The sequence below is a fragment of the Pocillopora damicornis genome, chromosome 13, assembly GCF_964200805.1.
Source record: "Pocillopora damicornis chromosome 13, jaPocDami1.2, whole genome shotgun sequence".
Classification (NCBI taxonomy): domain Eukaryota; kingdom Metazoa; phylum Cnidaria; class Anthozoa; order Scleractinia; family Pocilloporidae; genus Pocillopora; species Pocillopora damicornis.
The window spans coordinates 13,883,248-13,895,747 of NC_142682.1; the positions used below are offsets into that span (position 1 = coordinate 13,883,248).

The 12,500-nt window shown below is 37.7% G+C and overlaps 1 protein-coding gene and 1 long non-coding RNA gene across 4 annotated transcripts in view; one reads left to right on the plus strand and one right to left on the minus strand.

The window, feature by feature from the left end:
* Window positions 1-7,607: 7,607 nt before the first annotated feature.
* Window positions 7,608-10,128, minus strand: LOC149035600 (uncharacterized). The gene is made up of 2 exons (XR_016182358.1): window positions 9,516-10,128; window positions 7,608-9,290 (listed from the first exon to the last, which is right to left on the minus strand). It is a non-coding gene; the product is annotated as an uncharacterized LOC149035600 (long non-coding RNA).
* An 8-nt stretch (window positions 10,129-10,136) lies between these two features.
* LOC149035601 (uncharacterized) overlaps window positions 10,137-12,500 on the plus strand; it is a 2,835-nt gene continuing 471 nt past the window's right edge. The window contains exons 1-2 of one of the 3 annotated variants that reach the window (XM_089191762.1): window positions 10,137-12,233; window positions 12,399-12,500. The exon at window positions 12,399-12,500 is cut by the window's right edge and continues 471 nt beyond it. In XM_089191762.1, the coding sequence (XP_089047888.1) occupies window positions 11,941-12,233; window positions 12,399-12,480 (375 nt within the window). In that variant the 5' untranslated portion in view covers window positions 10,137-11,940 and the 3' untranslated portion in view covers window positions 12,481-12,500. The remainder of the gene's footprint in view (window positions 12,234-12,398) is intronic. The other 2 variants (XM_089191763.1, XM_089191761.1) reach the window with 2 other exon arrangements.

A 12,500-nucleotide genomic window follows, 5' to 3' on the forward strand; every position in this document is an offset into this window, starting at 1 on the left:
ACTTGTTTCTACCCCGCAGTGTTTCCTCTAAAAAAAATAGATAAGTTTTACTTTGGTCTGGTGGCAGGATTACAGGTTTAATGGCATTCATTGTTACCTTTCAACTGTCCAGAAACTAACGAGTCATCGAAATTCTTCAAACTGGTAACTAAAGGCACAACCAACTAGCTCTGTAGCGTCCGTCATTCTGATTCTCTCGGTAACCTTTGTGCCGCTAACTACTTTCCATACTTCGAAGTGAGGAGCGGGGCACTTGAAGGGTATCTCTTCCTTTAGCTTGTGCCTCTCTGGCTAAGTAGGCCCATTCTATCTGCTATTATCGAGAAATTGCCTTTACTTTACCTCTAATTGTGTCACTGGTAGGATTTTCCTTTCCGCACTACAAGCAGGTAACCAGTCAATAGACACAATCCGGACTTATCCTGTGGGTGTGTGGAATGGAAAGAATGCAGGCTGGAATGATAATCTACTCCACAACGGAAAGCACGTGCATGCGTGGTGTTTTCATTGAAGCGGTCGCTCACAGTTCCTTCAAATCTCTGGATTTTGTCAACAAGTAGTTTGTGCCGTACCTTTACAAGCTTTTTGGTAATGAAATAAAATTTCAGGCCATCGAGGAAGTTGGATGACTTGGAAGCCATCATTAGCAGATACCAAAACACTCAACGCGCGAATAAAACCAACGTGTTATAGTTAGCGCTGCAATGTAACGGATGAGCAAGCAAACATATCCGGCCGAACCATGGACGCTGGAAATCATCGGCTACTACTGACAAGCTCTCCATCATATAGTAGCTTTCTTGTATGCTGCATGTAAGTTAAGGAACCAGGTAAATGTCAAATTCACTTATTGAACCTAAAGTCATAATAAAATGATGGAAACAATTATGGCTGTGACTAAAAGTGGGACTGGGCGTAAATCGGAAGGTCTCGGTCAGCTTCTAATGGGTTTTGATGTCCAAGATGGAATCTTTTGCGAATCTTTCTCCTCAAAACACTGTGGTATTGAGAAACGTGATTTGTTTCTCTGACATTTCAGCCGTAAATTTGATAGTGGGGTGGAAATAGTTTGCTCGTTTAATAAACCGATCTACCTCTTTTGTGTCGCAATCCCAAAGGGAGAAAACGTCATCTATGAAACGTTTCCATTCTCTTGGCTTGGTTCGCTTTTTTGGATTGATTTCGTTTCAATTTCCGACATGAAAATATTGGCGAATGACACGGCCATTTTCGTACCCATAGCGGTTCCATGTGTTTGGAAGAAGTTCTCCTCGTTGAATTGAAACGAATTTTCTTTAACCCTTACCTGCATATTTTTCACTTTTGCTCTGAGAGGTTTGAAGTGAACTCTGTTGTCGAGTTGCACTTTGACCTCTTCTATTTTTTCTGGATCATTTGTGATGACTGCCGGTTGTTGTACCTTTGTCTGCATTTTTGAGGTTTAAAGCAGAGTTGGTTTTCAACTCTTTTATACGATGGCCCACAAGGGACTCGCTGCAAAGAAAAAGAAACGCTGCAAACAAAAAACAATCGCTGCAAACAAAAAAGTGAACGCTGCAAACAAAAAAGTGAACGCTGCAAACAAAAAAGTGAACGCTGCAAACAAAAAAGTGAAAGCTGCAAACAAAAAAGTGAACGCTGCAAACAAAAAAGTGATCGCTGCAAACAAAAAAGAACAGATCATGCGTGTGCATTATGCCCGAGGGACTGGATAGAGTTTTGCTCGTCTCCAGAGCCTACGAGTATTTCCCTCCATTTTTCTGCTGCAGCATGATCTGGACACCAAAATAACGATTATCGTTATTTCTAAATTGGCCCTGAAATAACGAATAGCATAATCTCGGTGCATGTTGAGACCTTCGGGCTCGAAGCTTGGGAACTAGTATCCAGGGAAAGATAAAATGGCGGCTTACGGCGGCGAAGGAAATCTCAGTAGTTTAATATTTTAGCGTGAAAAGGCTTGGGTGTTGTGACCTGGTTCTCATTCTCAAGTAAAAAAAATCACGGTCTGCAATGGCCCTACCACCTTTTGAACAACAAGAAAACATTGAAACGGTGGTAAAAAGCAGTAAGTTTCGAAGTCTAAACGAAAGATGGGTAAGCTGAGTTTCAGTCAAATATCATGACACTTGGGATGTAATTTCAATACCGAATAAATAGTTCTACATGGTTATACACGCATAGGATTCTGTTGTGTTCACGTGAAGGCCATTGTAGTGTAAATAAAAGATATGCATACTTGTTTCGTATTGAAGCCCTGTGAAATCACAAATTTGATTTATTTCTTCTTTGTTTTAGGTGGTCATTATCCATTATTTTTGGAAGTTGATGCTGATGAGAAAGAAAAAATGTTTACGTTTATTTCTTCTCTCGAACATTTTACTATTTAGGTACCAAATAATCTTGATACTGAAGACCATTGCATCCTATAATGAAAAATTTACCCCTGATTGCTTTGTCAACATGTATGATGTAATATACCTTGTGATTTGTGGGATTTTCACATGTAAACTAGAAATACCTGTAGAGGGTAATGATGTACTAGATGTAAAGTGTTTTGGTTGACCTCTTTCAATAGTGCAGGTTCGCTCATGTAACCTAATCCCACATGTATGTATGTACAATCTCAGTTGAAATTTTGAGTGGCAGGCAAGGTGGCAATAGTAATAGGCAGCAGAGGCCAAATCTTGTCCTGAATAGAAGTCTGACATGTGTGAAATTGGCAGCTATTTCATTGTAGGTGGCCAAATTGTTGGCTGCAACACATTTTGACCTGGCTGATTGTGTGTATTATGTATGTGTTCTTCTTTTTAGGTGTTAAACAGGTCTAAGTACCGAAAAAAACCTCTGTGATAACTTGGTAGTCTAAGATGTAAAAATTTTTAATAATAAGGTAAAGCTTGATCATTCTTAAGAGTTTGCATCTGTTCTAAAAGTTTTGGGGAGAGTTAGGGGAGCATTATTTATACAAATGTATTTAAAAAGTAACAAAAAAGTAAAAAGAACTAGGGCAAAATCCCAATTTGCTTTAAAAGTTTATTTTATTAAGAGCATAATTCTGGATATAGCTTGGGATTTGTGTGATTTTCACAAATTGTTAGGTTGTTATGTAAACTTAATTTAAAGGAACCTTGTTAATTTTCAGCTTCAAGAACAAGTACATAATTGTAGGAAAAGCTTGAAGCTTGAAAAATTGACTGATGAAACTGGAACAGATGTCATGAGATTTGTACAATAGGTTGGCCTGGGAGGGACCAAGAATTAAAGAATTCATTGATTCTCTTACACCTTTTGTCTGCATAGTGTGCTTCTGTAGAGCTTAGTTATTGCTGTAGAAAACTTTTTTGGAGGGCCCCTGAGATCACTCACTTTTGAGCTAGTTGCCCCTAGGGAAGAGGATATCTGTACTTATTATCTCCCTTAGAGGGGGGGGGGGAAGGGTTAAAGACTGATTCTTCTCCAGTAGCCACAAGTACCCCTGCATATGGAAATTTTGAACACTATTAAAGGGCTAGTACCCTCATTTCATACTTGAATTTCTAATTTAGTGTAAGTTATGACAAATAATGAATGTAAATTCATCTTGGTTGTACAGGTTATATCCAGCAGTCCTTAAAAAAAACAAAAAGGTATTTTTCTGAATTAAAAAAAAAGTGTTCTTGCTTCAAAGTAAGTGCATGATATGTCATTCAATTAATGCTCTAGCAGAGTTTTTGTTTGAAATGCCAAAATCAACTTCATGACTAAGGACAAAAAAAAGGCAATAAGCAAATGTTCTGTATCCTTTATGTCAATTTGGGCTGAAAAACACGTTTTTGTTCCTTTTGCAAAAATTAGCTTATTTCACGACCAAAAACGATGCAAACAAGCTTAAACGTTATGTTTTCAGCAAAACAGCGATAGAATCTGCGAAAAAGCAATGGAGACAAGCTAACACACAGTGTTCTCAGTAAAATTTGGGCAAAAAACCCTTAAAAACCAAAAAAAGAAATTGCGCTGACTTACCCATTTTTTGCCAAGATAACTGCCAAAACACTGAAAACTAGCTTGAAACTACATGTTTTTCACAAGATCGCGACGAAATCCGTTTAAAAACTCCAAAATACGGCAGAAATGTACGATTTTTGCAAAATTTTTCGCTAAAGTTGACAAAAACACTCAATTCGACTGAAAAACACGTTTGTTTTTTTTTTGCAAAAATAAGCTTATTTCAGTTTTAAAAACGCTGCAAAAAAGCTAAAACACAATGTTCTCAGCAAAATAGTCCAAGAGTCTGTGGGAAAACACAAAAACCAAGCTTAAACCCAGTGTAAATTGATAAAAAGGCCCGAATTGCGCATTTTGGCAGTTATTTTGGCAAAAAATGGTATATTTTGATTTCAAGCAAACTTTCAAGTAGTTGTTAAAGTTTAGAGCCAAACACAATACCAAAAAAAAAATTGGATGTTTTCAGAAAAAATTGTAACCCTCAGCCTAATCATAATCCCACCCTACCCAAGCCCTAACTCTAACTCTTGGTGCGAGCTATCCTAACCCTAACCCTAGCCCCGGGTTAGGGTTAGGGTTAGGGCTAGGGTAAAGAACGGAACTTTTCACTCCAGTCAAAATGATACAACTGATTAACATGGTCCAACCAGCCAAAACAAGATAAAATGGTCTAAACGGTGAAAAGATTTTAATTACCTGACATGGTCCAATTGGAAGAAACGATCTCACTTAGTAAAATGGTGCAACTGGTTAGCATGATCCAACTTGTTAAAATGATGCCAATATCCAAAATGGACAAACTGGTTTAAATGATCCAACCAGTTGAAATGGTCTAACTGGATAATGCATGTGTAACCAGTGAAATTGGTTCAAATACTTCAAGTAATCAACCTAGTAAGGATGGTAACATTAGTTAAAAAGATCCAGCATATTACAGTGGTTCAACTGGTAAAAATAATCATCCAACTACTAAAAGTTATTAAACACCAATCAAAATTAATCCAACCGCTTCAAATAATCCAACTGGTCAAAATTCTTCAAGTGGTTATTTAAGTGAAAAAGGTGACAAAATCTTCTTAAAAATATTTTTGAAGAGGCTTACACCCTTACCCTAAACACTAACCCTACCCCCAAACCTTAACCCAAAACCTTCACCCTAGCCCTAACCTCAACCGCAGACCCTCTAACCCTAACACTAAGCCCAAACCCCAACCCTAACCCTAATCCCAAACCCTAGCCCCACACCATAACCCTAAAACCTAACCCTAAACCCTAAACCCTAACCTATAGCCCTTAACCTAGACCTAACCCTAACCCTAACCCTAACCCTAACCCAAACCTTCTCTATCTATCCTGTAAGTGTACCAGTCGGCCTATCGTTTGTTTTTCAGTAAACTTTCGAGTAGTTACTGAAATTTACAAACACAATACCAAAAACCCTGCAATTGAATGCTTGTAGAAAAATATTAACGCCAACCCTAAGCATAGCCTCACCCTAGCCTTAACCCTAATTCTAACACTAAACCCCGCTAACCCTAAGCATAATTTTACCCTAGCCCTAACCCTGATTGTAACACTAAACCCCTCTGACCCGAAGCAACCCAAACTCTAACCCTAACCAGGTAATGGGCTCCTGCCCTAACCCTATCCTCAACCCTGACTTAAACCCTTTACCATAGCTTAGGATTGGTTTGGGGTTTGGGTTAGGTTTATGATAGCACAGAGTTAGAGTGAGCACAGGACGAAATGGCATGATTCCGTAATTCGGAAAAATGAAACTCTATGTTTCCACGTCATTCACTTCTTCCTTGGACCTGTTATGTTTCCGGTATGATTCCTGAACGGAAATATGACGACACGTTTCCGTTGCATTTCTGTCAACGGCATATTATCGTCGCCTGTTTCCGTTACGTTTCCTTGTACGGATTCAAACTTTTACCGTCAAGTAAAACATATATATATAAAGTGCTGTACAGTTCTTACACCACGTTACCATGAAGACGTGATCGTTCGAGGACAACAAAGGCAAATTGACGTGCATTAGGTGTGTACGTTCGTAGGAATCATAAGAAGTCCTAGAAGCTTCGATGTTTTACACTGAGCTATGTGCATGTTAATTTTGGAACTGTTTCGAAACCTTACAAAATCGAATCTTTTAAACTTACTCTGTGCTTAGATTTTTAAGCAGCTGGATCATTTGAGCCAGTTTAGTCTCTCAAACCAGCAATACAATACTTGGTTTACTGGATAGTTTTAGGGTTAGGGTTAGGATTTTCAAGTAGGCACACGCAGTTGTGTGGATATTGTGGTACATGGAGTTTAGTAGAGTGTAGATTTTAGCAGTATTTGCCAGTGTTGACATATTTATAAAATTATGGTTCCAAAGTGCGTGTCACTGTTGAGAACCCAAGAAAATCATGAGAAAGTCGCCGATGGATTAGCTATAAAAATAAGCCCAACTCTGAGTCAATGCCAAACCACAAGAAAGTTGTGAAACTCGCGCCAATGTAAAAAAAAAAACAACTGAGGTTCGAAGTATAGGTCGATGCTGACATCCTATGAAAATCATGGGAAAGTCGAGGAGATTGGTCATGGTACCAACCAATTCCACTTTCCCATGAAAATCAAGAAAGCTGTGGAAACTAGCCAACATGTGCTAGAATGACAATCTTCAATAAATTTCATATCTAATAAGGATGTGTGAAATGGCCAATGTCGCTCTTGGCTGAGATACTGGTTTGCCGTGTTTTGGCAGTTATTTTGGCGAATATGGTTAAAATCAAATCTGTGTAAAAACAGTAAAATCAACGAGTTATTGAGGTTCGTCAACATAGGGAGGATCCTCTTAGTCTAGAGAAAAACTTCTGCCCACGGCTAAAGGCGTTAAATTAATAAATTGATATATCTGGGCGGCATATCAAACAGCAACACTAAACTTCTCCTTTCTCACAGCTTTTTCCCCTTTAACATCTTTGTTCATTACATTTTTTTTAAATAAAAAACTCGTTTTGGAGGCATAAAGGTCTCTAAAGCAACGTTTCAAGATTTTATGGCGATCTTGTGAAAAACATGTAGTTCCAGCTAGTTTTGAGGGTTTTGGCAGCTATTTACACAAAAAGAGGGTAAAATCAGTCCAATTTGTTGTGTTTCTGACGGTTTTTACGCGTTTTTTTCCCCAAATTCTACTGAGAACACTGCGTTTTAGCTAGAATAAGTGTTTTCACATGGATTGTATCCCTATTTTGTTAAAGACATCGTGTTTTTGAATGTAAAATAGGCTGATTTTTGCAAAAAAAAACAAAAAAAAGTGTTTTTCAGTTCGAATTGAGCGCTTTTGTCAACTTTTGCGTAAAATTTGGCAAAAACTCGTGCGTTCTGCCGGATTTTGGTTTTTTTAGATAGATTTCATTGCAATTTTACGAAATACATGTAGTTTCAGCTAGTTTGCAGCGTTTTGGGCTCGAGACCGGCAAGAGTGATGGTAGACACTCTTAGCAGAGATAATTGTGCTAGCAGATATTACGATTTCACCTGTAAAGTCAATAAATTAATTGAACACAAGAAAAAGGAAACTTGATAAAAAAAATTAGAATAATGGCGGGGAGAAAAGAGGGCTGCACTAAAGATTATGTACTTTTATTCTTGAAGCTGAAAATTAACAAGGTTCCTGTAAATTAAGTTTACATGATAACCTAACAATTTGTGAAAATCACACAAATCCCAAGCTATATCCAGGGTTTTCGCTTAATAAAATCAACTCTTAAAACAAATTGGGATTTTACCTTGGTCCTTTTTTTTTTACTTTTTATGTAAATTATTAATGTATAAATAATGCTCCCCTGACTCTCCCCCAAATTTCCAGAACAAATGGAAACTCTTAAGAATGATCAAGCTTTACCTTATTATTAAAAATTTTCACATCTTGAATTATCAAGTTATCACAGAGGATTTCTTAGTACTTTAACCTGTTTAATGCCCTAAAAGAAGTGCACATATATACTACACACAATCAGCCCAGTAAAAATGTGCCACAGCCGACAATTTGGCTGCCTGCCACAATATAGCTGCCGCTAACTTCACACTTTTCACACTTCCATTCAAGACAAGGTTCAGCCTCTGCTGCCCATTACTATCACCAGCTTGCCTTCCACTCAAAAACATTTCAACTGAGCTCATACATACATACATACATACATATGTGGGAGATTAGGTTACATGAGCGAACCTGCACTATTGAAAGAGATCATTGAATCATAATTCAAAGAAACATTGATAAATAAAATAAATCAATAGAAATGACAAAAATCAAACTAACAGTAGACAGTACTCTTTCAGCCTTCTGAACCTGAGCAGTGCAGTGATCTTCGATTAAGTGCTTAATTTGGAGATAAAACCATGATTTTTGTCATTTCTATTGATTTATTTTATTTATCAATGTTTCTTTCTGTATTTTTCTTTTAATATTCCCACTCCAGCTGATGTATATTATTTGAATTACAAGTCTTATTAGCATGCAAAATCACCTACGGACAAGGCACACACTTTGTACCAAAATAGCTTTGCATCAAGTACATTATCTAGTACATCATTACCATCTTCAGGTATTTCTAATTTACTTGTGAAAATCACACAAATCATAAGCTATATACAGCATACAATCAGCAGCAAATTATTAGAAAGGAATGCAGTAAATTTTAATAAGAATATTACTAAGTAGTTAAATAACAAATAGCCCAGTAAAAATGTGCCCGTTGCTGGGAATTTGGTTCTCAATAAAATTAGCTAAAATAGCCAATCTTGAGTTTTACTGCTCACTCAAAGTGGGCTGGCAGCTTACAATTTGGCTGCCTACAATGAAGTACCTTCCGCTAACTTCACACTTTTCAGACTGCTTTTCAGGAAGAGGTTTGGCCTCTGCTGCCTATAATTACTACAGCCAGCTTGTCTACTACTCAAAAACATTTTGACTGGGCTGTGCAAGTCTTACTAGCATATAAAAAGCACCTTCAGGTAGATTACAGCAAAGCAGACTTTGTACCAAATGCTCTGCATTAAGTACATCATTACCCTCTTCAAGTATTTCTAGTTTACTTGTGAAAAACCCACAAATCACAAGGTATATTACATTATTCATTCCAGTTGACAAAGCAATCAAGGGTAATTTTTTCATAATAGGATGCAATGATCTTCAGTATCAAGATTATTTGGTACCTAAATAGTAAAATGTTCGAGAGAAGAAATAATCGTAAACATTTTTTCTTTCTCATCAGCATCGACTTCCAAAAATAATGGGTAATGACCACCTAAAACAAAGAAGAAATAAATCAAATTTGTGATTTCACAGGGCTAAAATACGAAACAAGTCTGCATATATTTTATTTCCTACCACTTACAAGTGGCAGGAATGGCTGAAATGGCCTTCACGTGAACACGACAGAATCCTATGCGTGTATAACCATGTAGAACTATTTATTCGGTATCGAAATTACATCCCAAATGTCATGATATTTGACTGAAACTCAGCTTACCCATCTTTCGTTTAGACTTCGAACCTTGCTGCTTTTTACCATCGTTTCAATGTTTTATTGTTGTTCAAAAGGTGGTAGGGCCATTGCAGACCGTGATTTTTTTTACTTGAGAACCAGATCGCAACACCCAAGCCTTTTCACGCTAAAATATTAAACTATTGAGATTTCCTTCGCCGCCGTAAGCCGCCATTTTATCTTTCCCTGGATACTAGTTCCCAAGCTTCGAGCCCGAAGGTCTCAACATGCACCGAAATTATGCTATTCGTTATTTCAGGGCCAATTTAGAAATAACGATAATCGTTATTTTGGTGTCGAGATCATGCTGGAAAAATGGAGGGAAATACTCGTAGGCTCTGGAGACGAGCAAAACTCTATCCAGTCCCTCGGGCATAATGCGCACGCATGATCTGTTCTTTTTTGTTTGCAGCGATCACTTTTTTGTTTGCAGCGTTCACTTTTTTGTTTGCAGCTTTCACTTTTTTGTTTGCAGCGTTCACTTTTTTGTTTGCAGCGTTCACTTTTTTGTTTGCAGCGTTCACTTTTTTGTTTGCAGCGATTGTTTTTTGTTTGCAGCGTTTCTTTTTCTTTGCAGCGAGTCCCTTGTGGGCCATCGTACTTTTAGAGCCGTGAGCTCATTATTTTTTGGCTTAGTTACAGTGATCTCTGCGAGCTGTGCTTTGACATTTTCCAAGAAGCTCTCAAGGGCAATAGAAGGCTGAACCGGTGGCATCCAGTTTGATTTAACATGAAACGGATGTGGTTCTTTGTTTTGTCCGTGAAAGATATATAACACTACCTCAGAGAAATGCTTGGCTTGTGAGAGCAAAAATGTAATTTAAAGGCGATAATGCGACGCGACCATGAAAGCCACATGGGGAGTCTGCGCCAGCTCATCTTTTTCAGAGCCCAGTTAGTGCCATCTCGTATTTCGCATCAACTTTTTTTTTCACGACCTCAACTTTCCTGCACGACTTCAACTTTCCGGCACCACTTAAACATTTCGGCACGACTTTTACATTCCGGCACGACTTTTTCTGGCACGACTTTTTTTATGGTACGACCTTTAACTTTTTTCACCGGAAGAGTGAACACAAGAACCAACGCGGCAGGTCACCGCTGGCCAATCGCAAAGTATTTACTGTAACACTGTTTGGTAAAAACTATGAATAAATTTGCAACTGGGCAAAGCTAAATTGGATAAGTTTACTTCATCAAATTATGCTTAGTGTGCTTGTCTTGCGCTCAATTTCTCGAAAATGCATCAGTTTTCAATTGAGGATAAAATATTTGCGTTGAGTTGAGTTAGCCTGGTTCTCTGTACCGCCAATGTACTAAGAAAAAGTAAATTCAGACATGGAGATATTTTCTTGTTTAAACCTTTTCCTGCTGACTAGAATAATTGCTTTGGCTTTGTTTCTTTTTGAACCGTCAGAAAACTGCTTTATTCACGGACTTCTGTGTTAACAAAAATAATTTGACTGTTTACGTCTCCACCATAGCCTATTGCCCATAGAATTAAGGTAGACATTTGTAGGTACTGTTGAATAACAGACCAGAAAAAATTCGTTGCGGAAAGTTAACGTCGTGCAGGAAAGGAAAGTTGAAGTCGTGCAGGAAAGTTGAAGAAGTGAAAAAAAAAGTTTAATGAGAAATACGAGATGGCACTAACTGGGGCTCCGTAGTCTTTATTCTCAGTTAAATGTCCCTTATCAGATTTCAGGAAAGTAAGCAAGATTTGATCGGTTCATTTGTGTTTAACAAGTGGGAGACTGGTTCAAGTTAAAATCGATTACAAGTCGATACTAGAACTAACGATTGAGTTTTATCGCTGGCGATTGATTTTTTTTAGCACTAACGGTTGAGTTTTATTACTAGCGATTGATATTTTGGCGCTAGCGATTAAGTTTTATCACTAGCAGGAGCCCACAATGGACTCCTGTCATTAGCGATTGACATTTTTGGCACAAATGGCTCCCCATAAACTCATAGCTCCTTTTTTAAGCTTGACTAAATTTATATTCGACAATTCAATCAATTTTTGGTTGTCTTCCGAGATAATTTGATATTCAGAGTCGCAAATATGGTAATTGTTGAGTCATGGCGGAAACGATTGCTCAAGTTTTACATCGTTAAGCACTAACGAAACCTAGTCGATAAAAGGACAGAAAAAAGAAAAGACAGAAAAAACTGAATTCTTTGGAAGGAGAAAATTATGCCAATAAAACCTCAAACCATGGTTGTAAAACATTTGCATTAAGAAAAGTGTTTGGTATTTTAAACTGTACATGAAACTAAATTGATTTTCCACAGAATTTCCAAAAGCTCTAGATTTTCATGGAAAAAGCTTCATCCAAATTTTGACACGGGTGTTTTTCAATGGATCTCCTTTTCGTCCACCAACAAGTGGTAACTCAGTTTCACCGGCATGAGCTACCCAGTCGTGCTTGAACTCATCACAACTGAACCCCATTGTTATTACTTTTCAGACAAAGTCATGGTCTTACCGGGCGCCGTAACAGACTACGCAATACAAGAAAGCGCAATCCCGTATATGGATTTAGCTGCTATTACAGTTGGCATGATCGCAACTTGGAATCCTTCCAATGTCAAACCCAAGGGTACCCAGTGTTTATTAAGCTACGCTGTCCCGGGATCTCATAATAAATTGACAATATGCACAAATCCCACTCTAGAGTTCCACATACATATGATCAAAAGGTTTGTTTCAGCTTTGTCCTACTGCAATTTCACATCAGTCAAATAATGTTGTTCAAGATCAATTCCAAACACCCTCCCTGTGGCTTATGAATAAATCCACGGAATATCTTTCTTCAAATTCTATGTGTGTATATGTAATGATCAAACTGTTCTTTGCCTTATCAGAATCAGCGTTTGTGAGAGGTGGAGAGAAAAAGCCTTCGTATGTTCAAAAGTTTGTACCAACTTTAATCGAACGTATTATTGACCATATGTTTTGGTTGATTT